The sequence below is a fragment of the Fusarium solani genome (assembly GCF_023522795.1).
Source record: "Fusarium solani strain SB1 chromosome Unknown bctg00000011, whole genome shotgun sequence".
In the NCBI taxonomy this organism is placed as follows: domain Eukaryota; kingdom Fungi; phylum Ascomycota; class Sordariomycetes; order Hypocreales; family Nectriaceae; genus Fusarium; species Fusarium solani.
The window spans coordinates 513,851-532,837 of record NW_027072149.1 but is presented as its reverse complement, the minus strand read 5'-3'; the positions used below and the strand labels follow the sequence as shown (position 1 = coordinate 532,837).

The 18,987-nt window shown below is 53.9% G+C and overlaps 4 protein-coding genes across 4 annotated transcripts; 2 read left to right on the top strand and 2 right to left on the bottom strand.

Annotated features, from left to right (window-relative positions):
• Nucleotides 1-1,565: 1,565 nt before the first annotated feature.
• Nucleotides 1,566-2,189, top strand: MRS44_015206 (uncharacterized protein; the record flags this gene model as incomplete). The annotated part of the gene is made up of 2 exons (XM_065619110.1): nucleotides 1,566-1,744; nucleotides 2,021-2,189. 2 exons carry the CDS (start codon nucleotides 1,566-1,568, stop codon nucleotides 2,187-2,189), a joined length of 348 nt encoding a protein of 115 aa, XP_065475182.1.
• Nucleotides 2,190-3,686: 1,497 nt separating this feature from the next.
• On the bottom strand, nucleotides 3,687-6,676 carry MRS44_015205 (uncharacterized protein; the record flags this gene model as incomplete). Its single annotated transcript, XM_065619109.1, has 5 exons — nucleotides 3,687-4,550; nucleotides 4,599-5,782; nucleotides 5,825-6,313; nucleotides 6,362-6,613; nucleotides 6,664-6,676. 5 exons carry the CDS (start codon nucleotides 6,674-6,676, stop codon nucleotides 3,687-3,689), a joined length of 2,802 nt encoding a protein of 933 aa, XP_065475181.1.
• Nucleotides 6,677-10,877: 4,201 nt separating this feature from the next.
• On the bottom strand, nucleotides 10,878-11,412 carry MRS44_015204 (uncharacterized protein; the record flags this gene model as incomplete). Its single annotated transcript, XM_065619108.1, has 3 exons — nucleotides 10,878-11,117; nucleotides 11,181-11,207; nucleotides 11,296-11,412. The coding sequence occupies 3 exons, from the start codon at nucleotides 11,410-11,412 to the stop codon at nucleotides 10,878-10,880; spliced, it is 384 nt and encodes a 127-aa protein (XP_065475180.1).
• A 2,814-nt stretch (nucleotides 11,413-14,226) lies between these two features.
• Nucleotides 14,227-18,009, top strand: MRS44_015203 (uncharacterized protein; the record flags this gene model as incomplete). The annotated part of the gene is made up of 8 exons (XM_065619107.1): nucleotides 14,227-14,312; nucleotides 14,361-14,545; nucleotides 14,600-15,077; nucleotides 15,142-15,226; nucleotides 15,275-15,477; nucleotides 15,525-15,663; nucleotides 15,727-16,200; nucleotides 16,255-18,009. The coding sequence occupies 8 exons, from the start codon at nucleotides 14,227-14,229 to the stop codon at nucleotides 18,007-18,009; spliced, it is 3,405 nt and encodes a 1,134-aa protein (XP_065475179.1).
• Between the last annotated feature and the right edge of the window lie 978 nt (nucleotides 18,010-18,987).

Here is an 18,987-nt window from a genome sequence, read left to right as displayed (position 1 = left end):
GAGCATACCCAACCAGGTTTCTACGATAAGAAACGCAGCGCACCGCAGCTCCCTCTATTTTCTCTCCACTCCCACTCCAGATCCAGTATAGGTCCATCGGCACCACGCTCAAAGCAGTATCTCCAAGACCCAGTTTCTCGCCGCACACGTACGTGGTCATCGCCTCACAAGGAGCCTCCCTACTAACGCCGGGCCGCCCAAGCTGGCCATAGCACTATTTCGCCCGTCATCGTGATGCAGCTGCCCGGCCTCGAAGAGCCAAGACCATTACGACGACGGCCATCCTGCTCGCGACTTATGGATCGCCCGCTCCAGCGTCACGCCGTGGTGTGTGGCCATCCCGCGCGAGAAGCCACAGCGTCACACGAAGCAGCTCGCGCATATCGGCAGCCACCCATCGTCGGAGCTTGTGGTGGCTCCTCCGCCAAGGGCACCCTCAGAGCCTCGGTCCCAGAAACACTAGACAGGGTTGACTAGACCGCCGTCGACATCCTTCATGTGGGCTAAGCGGATCCTACATGGTCGTATCGCCGGCATGATCACTGCTAGGAAGGGGGAAGGCCCGGCGCTGGCTGTCACCTATGCCGCACCGATGGAGAGGCTTCTGTAGGATATTCAGGCAAGCAGATTCAAAGCAAGAGTGCTGCAGGGTTGCTCAATGGTGTTTGCCAGTATGTACTTGTGCCTTTGCGAGCGGCAGCACCGCGGCGAGCACTCTTATTAACCTTCACCGCCAAACACGCACATTAACTCGCACCTTTAGCCTCCGTTGTCCCTCTCTTCCGCAGAGGCACTTGCCTCTTTAATCGCCCATCTCTGTTTTCGCCGTTTGTTTTCCCCAACATTTTTTTCGTCCCATGCAGGGGACCGTCTCGAGCCTTCTGCCTGCCCATCCGACGATACATCCTTGAGGCCTCGGTTTCTCCTGCAACCTCTCTCCGCCACATAGCCGCAGAGGCGTTATCCCCTCGGGCAGCAATGCGCTCCTCGTCAAGGGTCTAGAAGGCATGGGCCGCTTGCATGGTTCACTGGCACTGCCTCGAGAATGTCTGACGCCGCTCCAGGCGGGCCTTGCTGCTGCTAACGAGTCGTCCAGGCTCGCCATCCATGCATGCCAGCGCGCAAAAGATACTTATCTAGGGCCCTCCCCCACGTTCCCGTCCCCAACGTCTCATTTCACGATGCCCGCGAGCTTTTTTTCCCTCGTGCTTTTCAGCTACCACTTTTGCCACAGCTGCCCTGCCGCCCGGCGACTTGTCACATCGTCAGAGACCTGCGTGACCAGTGTGGCCGTCCCCATAGGATATGTTAAAAGCACATCCCTCCTCGGCAGACCCTTCGCCTGGCACCACGCTTGTCTGGCACGGTGGGCTTGTTCGCTAGCGCTTGCGAGGCACTTTGCTGCTTAATAGCCTTCCTTCGGGGAGTCCCCAGAGAGATCAGTCATCGCAGCTCTTTCAACTTCCGGTGTCTACAAAGGCTACAGGTGTAAAGCCTCCGTATCTCATCGCGCCTGCTGGCATCGCATCCATCCAGCCATAATCTCCCGCCCCCTCAACGCGATAATGCTTCAGAATCCGCACCCGCAACCCTCACCCTCGATAACACCTCGCCGCGACGGCAATGGCACTGAGCGCCGGCCAGATAATCACCTTGCCGCCCCTCGGCAGGCGGCCTCACAGGAGAGGCGGCCTCACGACCACGACCACGACGATAATAACAACATCGCCCATAAAAGCGGCCGGTATAGACACGAGTCTTCGACATAGAAAACCGCAGGTGCAGCCTTAGCGCCTTGTGAGCAGGCTGAGCTAGCATACATGCTCCAAGATCGACCACGCCAGCTGCCCACCCCTCGACCACTCCTTCCTGCTTAGATCTATACAGATATTAGCTACCTAATGGTGCTTCCGTTCCCGACGCCGATGACATCGTCCTTATCTATCGCCTGAGCCCCCTTCCTAGAGCCATACTCATATCAGGCCGGAGTTGGCCTGAATTGCTACGCTTTCTCCTCCAGGTGCACCCACAACCTTATTGTGCTGCCACGCGACGTCTGCTTGTCCTCTGGGCTCTGCCGCGACTTATCTATCAAGCCTCTCCAGTTCGCTGAGCGTCATGATACAGATATCGATGGGTCTACTCCAGCCATGCCTGCCATAGTCGAGGCACGCGTCGTTGATGGGTAGACTGCACCCCGGTGCGCTGCAGCAGCGACAGTCGCAGCACCGCCAATGTCGGAGCTCCCACTGTGAACCAACATCGTGCTTGCGGTTGTCGTAAGATGAGAGAATACATCCCTAGGCCCAATACTCTTCACCACCATTGCAGAGGTCATTGTTCCTTGGTCCGTTGAAGATTGGCCTGTCTGAATCTGAACATTTATCTGCTGTTACCCTGCGCTCCCTGTCCGTCTATTGTCATCTGTTTTTGATTTAACGTGTACAATAGAAATATAAACTACACAAACCATGATCTCGTGGCTGGTGTCCATACCTGTTTCTACCCAGCCTGTCTAGTCCACTTAATCCCAACTTCTTCCACTCGCCTGACAACAGCTGCTTGTCCCGGCATATAGCAGCATGTTTAATGCCAGCACAGCCTTCACTTCCCAATGCGTATGCATCATCACCCCTCCCTCTTGAATTTAGATGCACATCAAACCCACACAAAAACCCGCAGACGCCATTATATTCTATATCTCCCTCGTCGTCTGTGTGTCGCCTTGATTCATCTCGCCCGCTCCCTTAGCAAAGTACCCTCATCTTATCGCTTCCCCTTGCATTCACTCCTCCCCAAACACCGGTCACACGCTCTCACCCTCACGTATGCTACGAGACCATCGCCGACCCAGGCATAGCCCGCCATCATCATCATATCATAACCCCCCTCCCTCGACTCTGGTGAGCACCAATCGAAGCTGGTCGTCACCCAGCACCCACCCTCTTTCTCGATCCCCCGCACCATCAGTTCTGCCTCCCATTTATCCTACCGGTCCAACGCACTGAAGAATATTAATATACATGGATAATGGTCATCAATATGAGGCTCCCAGGAGCTCGATTTCGGGCATCATGGGATATGAATACTCGCCATGAGAAGGTAGCCCGTACAAATAACTATGATGCATTCCGCTTTTGAAGATACATGGCGTGCCCTCCACAATGGCCGCGTCAATTGAACTCTTGCGCTAATGTAAGCTATCCCTCAGAGCTTTGTTTTGCCGCGTACGCTCAACTAACGCTCAAGTCTATATTGAACGCAGCGTGCCCAGGAGCAGTACTTTGGTTAGGCCTAAGAATCTAACTAATCTTTCATTACTATTTCTCGAGATTTTATCGTCCTGAAAAAAGCCTACAGGGCCATACAAGGACCTTCATGTCACAGATCCATGTTAAAAGACGAGTTTGGTCCAAGACAGCAACGCCATTATGTTCCCATATAAACTCTTTGACCCGTAAATGTATATCCCAGTAGAAAAAAAATCATTAAACTCCATTACATGCGCCTTTTTCCATTCCCATTTTCATTTCCCATTCCAATCTAACCTCTCCCGCTCCATCACATCATCCACTCTAACCCTTGACAACACCATTTCCCAAAGACAACACAGAAAGATAACAACACCGACCCAGACTACCGACCCACAAACGCCCAGAGAGCAAAGAAGAAAAGACACCAAGCGGTCAGACACGATGACCCTTCCTCTTTTCGTGCTGTTTCAAGTCGCCTTTGTTCTTGTAGTCCTTGGTGCAGCCGGGGAACTGGCATTTCCAAGGCCTTGCGTCCGAGTGCCGGCTCGCGTGATCCTTTAAATGAGCTGCGGACATGAACCGGCCACCGCACTCGCTGCACACATACTTGGCCTTGGGATTGTGCTTGCGATTCTTGTGGGCAAGCAACTCTGAAGGGCTGCTCACCTTTTCACCGCACTCGTCGCATGTGCGGGCCGAGGCTGGACTGTGCAGCCGTTTGAAATGCGCCTCCATGTCTCCCTTTCGCCCAAAGGCCTTGCCACAGTCCTCGCAGACAAACTTCCTCTCCTTGCGGTGCACCGTAGCAATGTGCGTGTCAAGGAATTGCTGCTTGAGGAACGCTGAAGAGCACTCGGCACACGGGAACGGCCTCTCTCTGCGATGAAAGCTAGCTTGGTGCTCCCTCAGGCCTGCCGGACTGACGAAGCGCTTGCCACAAATCTCGCAGAGATGGTTTCGAACCGTTTCATGGCCCTCATGGGCTACCCGCTGGTGGACACGCAGTTGCTTGCGAAGCCGGTAGTTCTTCGGGCACTTGTCGCAGACGTACTTCCGGTCCGTGGCATCGTCGATCCAGTACTCGCGATCGATCTCGTTCTGCTGAGGGTCGACGGCGAGTTCCTCCCAAGTGCGTCGAGCTCCCTCGTTGACATGAGCCTGCCGGTAGTGGTTGAGCAGGGACCCGGCACTGGTGCAAGACTGGCTGCATTCGCCGCACTTGAACTCGACTTTGCCCCGACTGATGTCAGCGGGCACCCACGCGTCGACCGGGAGGATTGGCATGGTAAAGGCTGGCTGGGGAGCCTTAGGTTTGATGGAACTGTCCTATTGCCCCTTCCAAACCGTCTCGCCGAGAGCCAGATCAACTCGCCAGAAGCTATGATGCAACGGGATAGCAGCAAGAGTCTTGCGGATAGACTCCCAGTCGGTAGTTGCGTAGTTATGCATGCCGCAATTCGTAAACCAGGTATCAAGCTCGACAGTAGACTGGGTGAGGTCGATATCATTAATGGGATCGAAGGCCTCTCCGCTCGCTGTGGTACGCCCGAGCTTCATTGCAATGCCATGGTCAGGTCCCTTGCATAGTGAAGCCTTAAACGCATGCCTCTTCCAGGGAACGAGAGGTAGGTTCCATCGGTCGAGAATGTAGAAGCGGATCTCTTCCTCACTAGCGCCAGGCCGTTGGTTCTTAAGGACCTGGATCTTGCCGCAGAAGTAGTTGACCATCCAGAATATACAAACGTTCCCGTTGATATCTTCGCCATACCCAGCGTCCTCGGCGTGGTGGTTGCATTTCCTCTTCATTTCGGTGACCATAGAGATGCAGAGCTCGATGATAGTCCCCCAATCCCAGCCGTATGCCTCAGCTTGACTTCTCGAGAGTATATGATAGGGATAGAAGACCCTCTCCGGCCTATTGGGTGCCTTGATGGTGAGGTAATACTCGAACTCAGCTGGCGTTAAGTCGTACTTCTGAGCGACCTGCAACATTAGGGGGTACATGCGTTGACCTTGCTGAATGTATCCCTGACGCCGGCTAAGACGTTGCTTGAGGTATCTCCACCTGGTAGTGAAGAGGGCATCCGATGAGTATCGAGATAGCGCCTGGGTAACCTCGGCAGTCTTGGTGCCAGTGCGCAGTGTCTCCAATATGCTTCTTAGCTTAGCGGGACTCCACTTTGACCACATATTCGACTGGTCCACGTGCTTGAACGTCAAGCCGAATATCTTTTCGAGGGTGGCGGCGTTGGTGACCGAGTTGTAGACCCATGACCACTGGGCTTGGCGCTCCTCGAAGTTCGGCTCGTCGTGAATGTTCATCCAGGCGGCGGCAAGAGGCAGCACGATGGGAGCATGCTTTCCCTTGGTGAAGTTGATGGCCGCCTTGACGAGATGAACGTTGGGCCGGGCGTGGTAGTCGATGCGGCCTCCCGAGGCGACGAAGGGGTAGACAGCTTCAATTGACGGGGTGTGAGGACCGACTGTCCAAGACAGATGATGCCCGGAGTAGTCGCAGAGGCGGGAGACTGTGTCGCTTTCAGACCGGTCCTAGTGGTCGTCTAGGGAACTCATGAGGCTCTCCAGCATGGCGTTGCGCTCTTGCTCCAGCATGTTCGAGTTCGAGCCGGGCAGATGACGGTCGGTCAGGTGGTGGGCTGCCATCAGTCGTTCTCTGAGCTTGTGCCTGGCCTTGCCACGAGGCGCCGAACGAATGAACTGCTGAGGCTGCAGAGGTTGAGGTCCCACGCGGATGAGGCCGTCTGTTTCAACAACAGTGTCTGACTCGTCGTCGGCGAGCAGGTCCGTGAAGTCGACGTCTTCATCCTGACTGAAGAGCTTATCGAGTTCTTCGATCTCATCGATCTCATTGAACTTAGTAATATCAGCAGCATCGGACCAGTCGTCATCTTCGGAGTCACTGTCGCTGCCGTCGTCCGCGTACTCGCTTTCATCCTCGACGCGCTGTCTCTTCTCGAGTCTGTCGAAAGCAGATAAGCGGTCGGGCGAGAGAGAGGCAACTCGAAGTCTTTTGCCCTCCTTTGAGGATGAGCCGCTGACTAAAAGCAGTTAGAGGCAAAAAAGCAATTCGGAAAAAGCCATTATACCTTCGGGGACAGGGACGATCATTGTTGGTCTTCCTGAAACCTTGAGTCCAGCGGAGTTGGACTGGGAGGAACCGGATGATGGACCGGCAGAGACGGAGGATGGGCCGGCGGAGACGGAGGATGGGCCGGCGGAGACGGAGGAAGCGGGAGCGGGGGGGGCGGAGGGGGCAGGCGCAGTTGCAGCCATAGGACGAAGGAACCCTAAGATCGCGCCGGGTTTCATCCCGCCCTTGCCCTTTCGGGACTCGTTCTCTGAGGAAAGAGTTAGCGACTAATCGAGTAGTAGGGCTCCAATGACTTACTTGGTGGTGCCATCCTAACGGTTGGAGGAGGTTGAGAGGAGGGAGGGAGGAAACTCACTTCAGACAGTTATCAAGCCCAATTCCAATGGCGAACCAAAGGATCTCAACGGTCTCTTTCGAGGCACCGCAAGTTGAGACTTGAAAACTGCTTCCGTGAGGAGAAGGGGGGAAAGAAGTGAACCTTCAGACAGAGCTGAGAGTGTTTCCAAGGCGAACCAAGGAACTAACGGTCTCTTTCGAGGCACCGCAGCATACACTCTCAGACAACCGCTTCCGGAACAAGAAAGCTATCTAAGTAGAGAGTCTGCACACACAAGCACTGCAGACAGGAACGGAAAGAAGGGCACAGAACAACTGCAATGCTGGGGACGCTCTGGAGAGAGAAAAAGAAGAGAAAGGAAGGAAGAGAGAGCGGTCGTGACTCAAGTAGGGGAGTGGGTGTTGGCTGATTGCGTTCCGTGTCCTGATTGGCCCATGGAGGTGGACGCTGAACTCGGAAGGAGCGACGGGGTGGTCCAGGCCCGTGTCTCTTGGTCTCAGTCTACCTAAGAAACACCGACGCCGGGAAGGGAAGGCACGACCTTCCCGGAGACAGATGCACCCAGTTTCTTCCCTGACCTAACTTGCGCCATGATTGAAATAATTCAGCGTAAGATAATGCTTATAGATGTGTACTTAGAGTTCAAGATAGAGGAACACCCCTTGTTATGCTCATATTCGTACTTGAATACTTGCCAGTTGTGACGAAGCTATTAGAACCGTGGGATTCCATACCACAAGTACAGGGGCCGCCTACTTTTGGGTACTTGGTCCAGTGGTCTATTAGTCACACCAGTTACCCACACTACGAGCGATGGCTAATACTAATCTACACGGTTGTTCAACCCATGGCTCAAGTATGGGCTAGCCATGCGCTGCTGGTCTGGGTACGGAGTAGACATACGCGTCTTGCACCCAACGCGACTATGACGGCACCCCAGGGGCAGCCTTCGCGATTTGTGGGTCACGGGAAAGGACACTCCGGTTTGGATTAGACCAATGGAATCCACGCCAGTTTAGGATTAGCGGGTGATCCAAAAGCAGTGTCCTTTTCTCGATGGCGGATTAAACTAAGGGTGAGGGGCAGGCCGATGAGGCAGTCAAGCGCCTGACAGAAACCCGACTCTCTTGCGCGCAATCAGTAGCCCCACACGCAATCAGCAAATGAGGCCACCTGCAGCTGGATTTGATGCCGCCCAGATAAACTGTGTCAGAGTGTTCTCTCATACAAGGTAAACATTTGAGTACGTAGGTAGTGTGAGCATATAAGCAAGGCCTCTCTATTTGTTGCATTGCATCCTGCAAGACTTTGTGTCTCGGTGCCTGCTCAAGCACAGCAGCGTAACCGGCAGCATGATGCGCCGTTGCTGCCTCACACCAAGCTAGGGCTACAGGAACGCATGTCAATATTAAATGTTGGAAGAATTAGTCTCTTTACAGGGGCAGATCTATTGATCTTAACTATCTATACTACTATAGTACAGGTCCCTGAGGGCTATAAACAGGGAGGTGGTACAAGAGATTGAAACTCCCAATCATAAAGGCGGGGTTGGGCGATCATGCATGAGGGGCAGTGGGTGAGACAGCGCGCGGGGACCCCACAAGATCGCCATGACAAGGTAACTCAAGGATCTGAATCTCTGCCCACGCTACCGAAGGTAAAGAGTACTAAGATTTAATCACGGAAACCTAAGTACTCCTTAGCAGCCAGTATTAGTTTTGCTTTTAAAAAGCTCTTGGACCACCCACCTGCGGGATGAAGGGTAACTCGAGCGTGGTACTTCCATGACTTCCTAAATACAAATTCGAGCTCTCTGTTTTTGCCATTGATGCAGGGGTAGATCGTCACCATTAACCAACCAGCCGCTGTTGAAGAAGGCTCACCATCTGCCACATGCTTCCACCCTCTCAATGGCATGATCGCATCTGGATGCCGAACCTCATGAGCCTCGAGAGATAGTAACCGGCTGTGCCCTCAAACGTAACTTCCACATGGGTTCCGGGCGGCGAGAGCTGCCGGACTTATTGTTGACATGTGACATGCAGAATATCAGCCCCGGGATATGCAAGTCGCATGTTTGCTTATGAAATTCATGGGGTCTTGTGGTTGGTTCGGGTCCGTAGTCCTTCGCCTGGTTGGCCAAGTGCCCAGCGCCCGATGGCCAGAGGTATGTTCAGTTTCCTGGGTACTTTAGACATTACACAGTCACATCAGGATTTGTATAAAACATGGTCCTCTGTATCGTATTTCAAACACCGCTTTCCCTCTGGCGGCCAAGATCAGCTTCAATAATCCCTGCCAAAACCGCTTGCATAACCCATTGCCACACATCCTTCGCTGACTGGAAAAATCGAGATCCTTCCATCCATTGATAATAAACTGCTCTCAAACCTCATTCATAACACGCCTTTCCTCTCCGAGCTCCCTAACAAATGTCCTGAAGCCGACCTGGTGCTACCAACATCGAGGAGCTCGGGCAGCCCTTGCAGCGGGGGTTGCGGGACGTGGTCGGGCAGTTGAAGGTGAGAACCTGAATAAAATCGTGTCGTTGCATGTGTATGGGGCCAATGGGGCTCAAAGGAGTGCTCGGTAAGGGACTTCGGTCTGGTTCTGTCACTCGCGCTCACGGCAGCCGAAAGAGCTCAGAAGGGAGAAGATTCTGAGTGGCACCTAGGGACGTCAAGAAATGTTTCTCATCATTATTTGTTGTACAATACCTACTTGTATCCTGAAACCGCACTCTTCGCTGTTGATGATTGAGTTTGCACCGGGTCGTGCTGTGAGGAGCCCGGGTCATGACCAGAGGGTGCTGAAGGGAACTTTGATCAGTGTCACGAATTTCTCAGCAAGACGTGGCACATGCGCTCCAATTAAATGACCAGAGGATAGGGGAGTAGGAAGTCGGCCTCTTCATTTTGTTGGAAAGACGTCTGAATGAGGCAATGCGTTGTCCGCCAAGGACGCATTCAAAGGCACCTTGGAGATGAGCTTATGGAGTGATATCACGTGACGGCAGTGCAAATTTTCCTACGCATCCATGTCTAGGGTAAATCCACAAGGGACTGTCCAGAGAGCAAGACACGTTGAGGGGCAGACATTCAGAAGTCTCAGGCGGAAGTTGGTATTTATTGGGATATAAGATAGTAGCCTGTGATTTCCCGCTGAATTTGTGCAGAGCTGTTTTCCCCCATGCCAACACAAAATACTGAAAGTGAAAGGGCTGCGTGGGACGCAGCACATTTATGTCAGTTTGGAAGAGAAAACGGGTGTTCCTTGACAGACGACCATGATTGGCCAAGATAAGATAAGACCAATGATGAGCGCACTCCACGTGATATGTCACGTGAAAAAGCCCGACAGAATTAAGGGCACAAGACCAGGCATCAGGCTCGGACCAATTGCTCCACTGAAGGGGAGGCTAAATTCAGGCGTTGATTGATGACCATCCAAAAGCGCGTCGTTTCAAGTGCAGCAGGTGCTCGCATGGACAAACGGCCTTGAGGACAGAGCCACGCGTTCTGATATGCGCGCATCAACACCATGGCTGAACATGATGGCCCATTAACCAGATAATTAAACCAACCAGTCTCTGATTTCACAGCCCATCCAACTCGTGTGAGGTCATGATCAAAACTCCGTAGTCACAAAAAAGTCCACAACCATTATCCACCCGTTAACACTGAAAATTATGACCCGGAAAGTGTGTTCAAATGAACACTTATGTAACATCAATGTTGTCGAAATCCTGAGCCTAGGCTGTAGCGATAGGTGCCCCTCGTTGAAGCCCGTGGCAATAGGTCCTCTTCAGCGTGTCCGTGGTCGCTGTGGCAGTGATGGTCCGTCCTGTATGGTACAACGCGGTCAATATGGTGGACGGTTCCGGAGTGAGTGCCCCTCGTTGAAAGTTTGACAGAGTGTTTTGTCTGATGTGTCGGTGGCACCTGCGGTGGTAGGCAAGTTTCCCTTGTTGGATGTGCTAGGTCTTTGGTCTTAAGTATTGGGGAGCAACAGCCTTTTTCTTTTTGATTGTTATCTAGCGATCTGGTAAGCCTTGCGGAAGCAATCTTAAAAGTAAGAAGGCGGCGGTGATAATAATGACATGAACCACCATTCCACCAAGGACGACAGCGACGGGAACAGCGACAGCGACGACTTTCTTCCCCTGATTGGTGAATCAAATGTGCATGGCCGCATACTTGGCCTCGGAGTCCTCGGCTGATTTGGCCACCGTGAGATCTAACGAAGAGACCCTGGGCTGGGTTCCGGACTCGCTGGATGGGACAAACGTAGGCAGATCGCACGTGTTGCGACGAGTATTATCCTTGAGCGATCGGTTGAGCATACCTTTGCGTGTAGCTGATATCTCTCCCCGGAAGAGCGACTCGATGGAGAAGGGCTCGAGGAACCCAGCCCTCTGCATGATTTAAGAGTCGGTAGTCTCTTTCGCGGCGCCTGAACATCTTGTCTGACGGCATACCTGGTTAGCCAGCAAATGTAGAACCCCCTAAACAAAGTTTTAAGAGTCACGTAGCTAGTCTGGACTGCGGAAGGGTAGGTAACGACCAAAGAGCTCGAATAGTCTCTCGAAATACCTGATAATGATATCGAGACCCAACTCTTTCCGTGGGAACCTCGTGGCTCGCTGCTTCACGCACTGGGCCACCTGAAGAACAAATGGCCAAATGGCCTTGCTTAAGGTGGAATTCCATAGCTAGATCAACTGTTTGCTAAGATGTCGTTGAACACGAGTCTCACAAGCGGCGCTGCTGTGGCACATGTAATGAATCCCAGAACGCTGCCTCCGTAGTTCCATCGAAGCTTCGCATGTTGGGTGAGACCGGGTACCGATGGATGGTCGAGGATTCGTCCGCAACTAGAGAAAACCCTTGCTAGAGTTGAGTCTTATCGTGTTCGTCGGTATTGTGGCCGACGGAGACGTCGTTGACACCAAAATTAGAGTTGTGACTGTAAAGCGTTAAGATGGAAAATATTGGGAAGACACATCGGTAGGTGGACATCTTTAAGCCTCATCGGGAAGGATAAATCATAGGGTGTTTGGGCCCTTTCGCGTTATACTATGATCTTTAGCAATGCTCAGTGGCCCTTGGTTCCAGGCTTTACTGGCTGTATGATTGATTGTCCTGTGGTGTCCTATCGCCCGTAGGGCGATCTGATACGCATAAATACGGATTATCCGGCCCCGAGGGAAGGGAGCGTCGCTACATAGACACGGACGTTCAGGTGGATTGGTTCTCAATTGGTGGTGTTGAAGTGTTTTTGCGTTGAAAGACATCGCATCGCGTTAACGGGAACGACCGAAGTCAGCCAGGCACGAGAAGGAAGAAGCTGAGACAATAAACACGTCGGTTTGACAGAAAAGCTCGCATGGTTAGGGAAAATATGAAAATGACAGCATCGTAACTAACTGCCGTGAAGACCTGTGGGTGCCTGGTTAGCATCGTTTTCAAGTCTGAGACGCATGAAGCCACGCTTGTTGCCGTTGGTTCATTTGGTATCAATGGGACAGCTGTGTAACGCCGCATCCTCGAGCTCGAAGTTTGTCTCCTTAAAAAGAAATCACTTTGAAGATGCAGCATGTCAGGTGAAGACGGTTGCTTGGTGAATGTAATGTTCCAGCGCAGTGCTCGATTATTTGCTAGCTAACGGTAGTAACAGCCGTCGTCTACCATCATAGAGACCTGGATCCAAAATAACGCCATGTACTCGAGCCTGGACCATCGAATCCTCCCAACGTTCTTCCTGGCCCCACGTTCACAATCGACTAAGCGTTGGCGTCGGGCTCGTTCGTGTTTCGTTGGCTGGATGCGGTTCGGAGGGTGCTGCGGAATAGAATTGTGAGCCATGTTCAAAGATCAGAGCGCCTCTAACAAGGTGGGGATCCATGTCAGTGTTGGACTTCTCACCGCAAATGGGCCCTGGTGATCAAGTTGGTTTGAGCAGTGTGACATCGTGGTTCGGTTCGAGCAGAATTGGCAGTTTGCCGTCAGGTGAAAAACTGAAATTTCAGAACAAGCGAAAAGTCACCTGATGAAACAGGCTAGAGAATGCTATGGGCGAACGGAATAGACAATGTGTGATCGGGGTAGGTAGTATCTACCTCTTGGCCTCGAGGGCGGTTCCATGAAAGTGGGTCAGAAAGGTACCTGCAGGTGAGGCTCAAATCTGGTGTTGGGAATCTACCGGGCGCCGCATGTGAGGGAGTACAGCGACATGGTTAGACGCTCACTTTTGGCTAGTGTTGGTGGTACAGATACAGCAGACCCGGCCGGCCGATGCCTTGTCAAGAGGAACGAACCTTGCGGCTAACGGCTTAGGCGGGGGAGCCCAGCAGGGTGATCGGTCCACGGCAGGGTGGGTACCACTGCAAGTGGAGCCCGATGAATTGGGGCACCAGCATGGACTGCTTCAACGAACGCGGCGCCAATCTGGCACCCGGGTGAGCGAGTACCGGCCAACTGGTTTAATAGAAATGTATTATACGTGCGAACCGGCCTTTCTTTCTCTCGAATGCTTGTCTGGCTACCTAGGTAGGGAGAAATTCCATGGGGAAGCCTGGGCAAGAATCAACGTAATGAAAGCAAAGCACACCTGTTTCGCCGTTCGGGCGATCGGTTGTGGGCCCATGGTCCATGGACCCAGCCAGCCCTGAATGTGGGGCTGCTCAACCTCCATCGCTTTGGGTACTTGGTCAAAAGGCTGCACAAGGCCAGGGGGCGGAGGCCTTGGAGCAACTCAATAGAAATAATACAGCCACAACACAACTAAGACTTATACCCAAGCCTCAATAATACAGTAACAGGGTCGCTTTGGGTACGTACTGTGCACATGTACGCTTGGGCGATCCCGGTCGTGACAGGTTAGGTGGGGTGATTCAACGCGTTAACTGGCAGTGCTCGCTGGCACTGGTAAACGGCAAAGCGAACTGCAATGCGCTGCAGAAATTCCTAGAAACTGATGGAAATACGCTAGCTCTTAACGGTTAGCGTTAGAGCCCGCAAGGTGATGAGAAAAAAACAACATCACGCTGCGCACCCTCCCCGCCTCTTCTTCCTCCTCACACAACCTACTCTCAGCTTGCTCGGTCACTGCTTGCGGTGACACGTCAACTAAGTGCTCAGGCTCACGATAGACGTCAGGTCTATCATTCTTTTTCTTTACGCTAGATAGGGGTTCTACCTGAAGCTCTGTCAGAAAGGACGACTGAGCATCAGTTGATCATCGAAGTTGAAACCTTGGTGGTGCGGTGCCGCGAAAGCGACCGTTTTTTTCTTTGGTTCGCCAAAGATCGATCCAAGGTGAAGGCCTAGGTGTGAGGCTGGTGGGACGGAGTCCAGGACGGCGAGCGGAAGGTCGTCGGGAGTTGTAATACTCGATCGTTGACGTTTGACTCTGGTTACTGCGGTGCCGCGAATGCGACCGTTTGTGCGTCCAAGTCAAAATTAAACGTTAGAGTCGTTGCAAGGGAAAGGAGAAGGAAGAAGAAGAAGAAGAAGAATCTCGCTATGTCTCAACCACAGACAAGCATCGCGGCCCCAGGCCAACCCATCCCCGCCGCCGTGAAGACGTACGTCTCCGACTGCGCTCTCCTGTAAGTGGTTCCCTCCTCGAGCATATAGCTTATTGACTCACCATTTAGCCTTGACGAGTTCGGTCCCGTTATCGCTAGCGGTAAGACCTTGGCTTTGTCAACAAAGCTCGGCGCCAAGGTCTGCTTGTACGCCCAGGCTGACGCTGATCCTTGGCTTGGCTTTTCGCTGGAGTTGCCTTTGGGCAAGGACCAAGTCGCGAACGAAGCATCTGGCTTTGGCGTTCTTCATCAACGTAAGTAGTAAAGTCATTCGGGCTACCCACAGACTGCTGACAGGGTGCACATAGTCAGGAGAACTCACGACGATGACGTGGTACCCGTCGATCATCACAGGCTCGACGTCAAGTTTCCCCGTGGCAAGATCCAGACGAGCTTCGAGGATGCACCAGGGCCAGTGCTTTCCCGGTTCCCCAATGCCAAGCGCCGAGACAAGGGCATGACGGTCTTCAAAGTCGCCATGGATGCTTCGGCAACGATCCACGGCTTTGGTTACCCATTCGCCAACGCCGACGACGCCGAGGTTGAAGGGTGGGTGAACGGCAACAAGCCCATCGTCGATGGCATCACCCTGATGGACGTCCTACGAAGCAAACGGTTTTGCTTTATTCTGCCCGTGCCTCTCGCCTCCGCCACCAAGTTTCTTATGACGGATCGCCTCCCTGCGCCGTTCATCTTTCCATACGGCCCCTGCCAGGAATGGCAGGTTTCCTCGTACAAGGAGGCTATCGCTGAGAACAAGGGGCATAGGTTCATGCCGGCCTTCAGGTAAGATAATGAATGCCTTTGATTGACAAAATAACGTTGACTAACCGTCTACCTAATAATACAGCCACCCCAGCGACCTCTCTCACATCACTGCGGTCGTTCAAGCAGCCGTCCAGGACGTCATGTGGCTCGACGACGCGGTCCAGGAGGTATGAGCCCAATACGACAAGCAGCGGGCCCGTAACTAACTTCGATAGATCTTAACCTTCAAGTTCCCGGCATATTTCGTGAGCTCCGGGGCCCGCGCCGCCGAGGATACAGACCGGTTCCACGTTGTGGTTGCGTTGACCACACAGTTCCGTGAGGAGTACGATTCTCCATGGCGACGTCTCACCAAGGGCGAAACCTTCAAGATCCGGCTCTTCAATTCGTTCGAGGACGAGAGGGCTGACGAGACTTGGTACGAACCACCGACAAGTGTATGAGATAGCTGCTAACAATTAACAGGGACTGCAAGATCATCGAGTATCCTAGCAAGGTCGATGCTCTCAACGACCACCCTGTCGACAAGCACGAGCTGGTCCTGTATGTGCGACGGCCCCCGCGGAAGATGGAACATGCCATCAAGAAGAAGCCGCCGTACAAGGTCAAGACCTTCCCCGATCGCACGGTCGCCAACCGGGCCCTGGCCGAGGACAAAGAGCAATAGAACTGCCTTGCCCTCGAATTCGATGCCGAGCTGCAGGACTGCAAGCGAAAGGTCGACGCAACGGTCCGCTTCTCTCCCGACGCTCTTCCATCTAATATCATTGGATGTGGCTTGCCTCTGGATCCAGAGACTGGTGAGCTTGCCGAGAACCTTTCGGAGGAGGATTCCGAGCTGCTGGAGAAGGTTCAAGATCGGATGAACCTGCACAGGGCTCTTGTGCGAGGGACTGGCTTCTGGGACTGGATGGTGATTCGGAGTCTCCAAGATCTTGTCGGGGCCTTGCAGGCTGTGAATCTGGATGACGCGCCTCCTACCCCCGCTCCCAAGCTGCGAGCCTTGCCCAGCACCAACTTCCTCGACTTCGAGGATGAGGCCTATGCCGATGCCATCGTCGCAGAGGCCCTGCCCCACGATCGGTCTCGCTTCCGCGGGTACCTGAGCAACCGACCCCTCGGCCTTGGGATGATCACCGCTGTAAGTGTTCCCTCTTCCTGCCTTCTTCAAGCTGTACTAACTATCTCTCCTCAGGGTCCCGGTTTTGGCAAGACGACCGCTGGAGCTGCAGCCACCCTTGCGATGCACGCCAAGCTCGGAAAGATCCTCTGCTCGGCGCCCACCAATGTCGCCGTCGACAACTTTGCCAGCCGCCTCGAGAGCAGGGCTCGTGCCGTGGTTGAGCGCTACAACAAGGGCTTGCAGGAAGGTCAAGCTCGTCGCCGCCGCCCCCTCGTCGTCCGTGCGTTCAAGCCCAAACAGGAGCAGGACGCCTTTCTGGAGCTGCTGAGGAAGCCCCAGGCTCTCAACAAGGGAGCCCCCAAGTCGACCTGGGGTGTGCCATCAAAGTGGACTCTGCCAACGTCTTGCACTTTCTGGCTGCTGGTCATCCTACGGTCCCCTCTGGTCAGAGAGCTGCACCCAGATGACTGTGAAGCCCTGCACGAGATTCAGGAGAAAGTCGACAGTCGCGAGAACTTGGGCCCCGTCCGCGAGCTCGCAAAGGGTGACATCACCTGGGAGCAGTTCAGAGACATCCCCGATGCCGCGGAGTCGCTCGACAAGGTCTGCACATGGCTTTCGGAGATCGCGCGTCATGCAGACCTGCTTTGCACCACCCCTGCCGCCACGAACAACGTCAAGGCATACCGGGAGTGGAAGGAAGGTGTCGCTTGTGGCATCGCGGTCGATGAGGCTGCCAATATGCACCGCAGCGATCTCTACTGCGTATGGGGCAACACTCTGCTTCCCTGCTTCCTGTTCGGCGATCCCAAGCAGCTCCCTCCCGCCATCATGACGGACAACGAAGCGGAAAGGGTGCTGCCCAGTGGTGACGCCGACGGCAAGGACAAGGGTAAGGATGAGGTCAAGGACAACGAGGTGGCCGTCAGCTACATCAACCGCTTCGCCAAGGATGGCAAGATCTCGGCCCTGCAGTATCTGCAGGCTTCTGGGCTCCCGGTCTACCGCCTCAAGACCCAGCTTCGGATGGCCAAAGGGATGTTCGACATGATGGCCAGCAGCGTTTACCCCGACATTCCGTTCGAGTATGCCGCCAGCCGCTCCATCGATAATGCGGAGTTCCAGATCGGCCGAGACCTTGAGGCTTTTGCTCAGGCCAGGTTCCCTGCGTTGGCGAAATGTCCGGAGGGCACCCTCAAGCCCTTCTTCATCCACTGCGAGGGCTCATATGTCTTTACCGACCCCTCCACTGGGTCGAAGAGGAGCCCCGATCAGGTCACCGTCGCGCTGGACTTTGCTGCTGAGTTCGTCAAGTCCAAGAAGGCCAACCCCGCGAGAATTATCTTCATCTCGCCCTACGCCGCCAACGTCCGGGTCATCAACGGCATGCGGAGGAAGCCTGAGTACGCATGCCTCACCGACATGCCAGATGCAATGACGGTCGACTCATTCCAGGGTCAGGAGAACGATCTCGCGGTCGTTATCATGGGAACCGCTCACCCCAACCCTGGCCCGGGCTTCACCTCGAACTCCCAGCGCCTCAACGTCATGCTCACCCGGCAAAAGTGTGGGCTCGTCATCGTTGGCGACATCTACGTTGGTGGTGCGGTGACGAGGGGCAAGAAGAAAGGGCCAGCCCAGACCAAGTTCATCGTCGAGGGCCCCAACGGTGAGATCAGCTTTGCCAAGGCGTCGACGCTTCGACAGGTCTACAAAGAGCTGCATGGGTCTGGCCGGGTGGCAACGGTGGTGGTGAGGGAGGTCAAGAAGACCAATGAAGGGGCGGAGACCAAGGAGGGCAAGGAGGGCAAGGCCCCCTCATCTTGAGGGGTAGATGCAGGCACGTTGCGGTCGGGTTGGTTGTTTGTTGTTGTTGTTGTGCTGCTGGGGCTCGGGCTATAAGCCCATGATATAAATACAGGATGTTGACGTGATTATACGGTTCTACCTATGGTACGTGAAATGCTCGCTGCGGTGACTCGCCCACTCATTGCTTCTCCTTGCCGTCAATACTAAAGGTAGATGTATCTCCGTTCGACCAAATTACTAGATCGTGATAGATGGTATACTTACGAATCACGGCAGGTAGCCCTTGCTAGATCATTTCACTTCATTGTGCTCCGAGTTGATGTAGAGTAACGATGCGGCATGAGTCAACTCGCACGCCGAGAGCGGCCAATCTGTGTCGCCGTGCCAAATGCTTTGCACGGGGCAGCCCATCCTTACGGGCCCTATACCCGAATTTTGAAGCCCAGCGACTTTGCCATGTCTAGTAGAAAGCGTACCTTGTAGATAAAAGCTTGACCCCAAGTGTGCCTTAAGTGTAGTTGACTTTGATCTCGTCAATTTTTGGACCGACGCAAACGGTACTATGGTTATTGACCAAGCCAGGACCGGAGTAATACTCTGGGTTATTGAACGGGAGCAAAACCCGGTAGACATCTCCCATATCCCCAGGGAGGTGACGCATCAGCCAGGCAGCCAAACTGGGCCTCCGTCAACAGCCCATCGCCTGTTCTCGCTGCTGTTGTTTTCCCCCGCTTCCTTTCAGACTCTGTTTGCTGCCGGGTATATTTCGGTGACTGCGGCCCCACACAAGAAGAGTGGTGCTGCGAGAATGGAGGGGAGACGCTTGGTGCCCCACTCTTGAAGCTGTTCTATTTTTAGTAGCGAACGCAGTAGAAACCCGACGACTGGAGGAGTGACAGAGAGGTGTGAACTCGGACCCACTTTGATAGACCATGGCAGTGACCGCAAGGAAACAACAAAACAAAAACAGACCTGCACTCACGGGTGCCTTAGAGG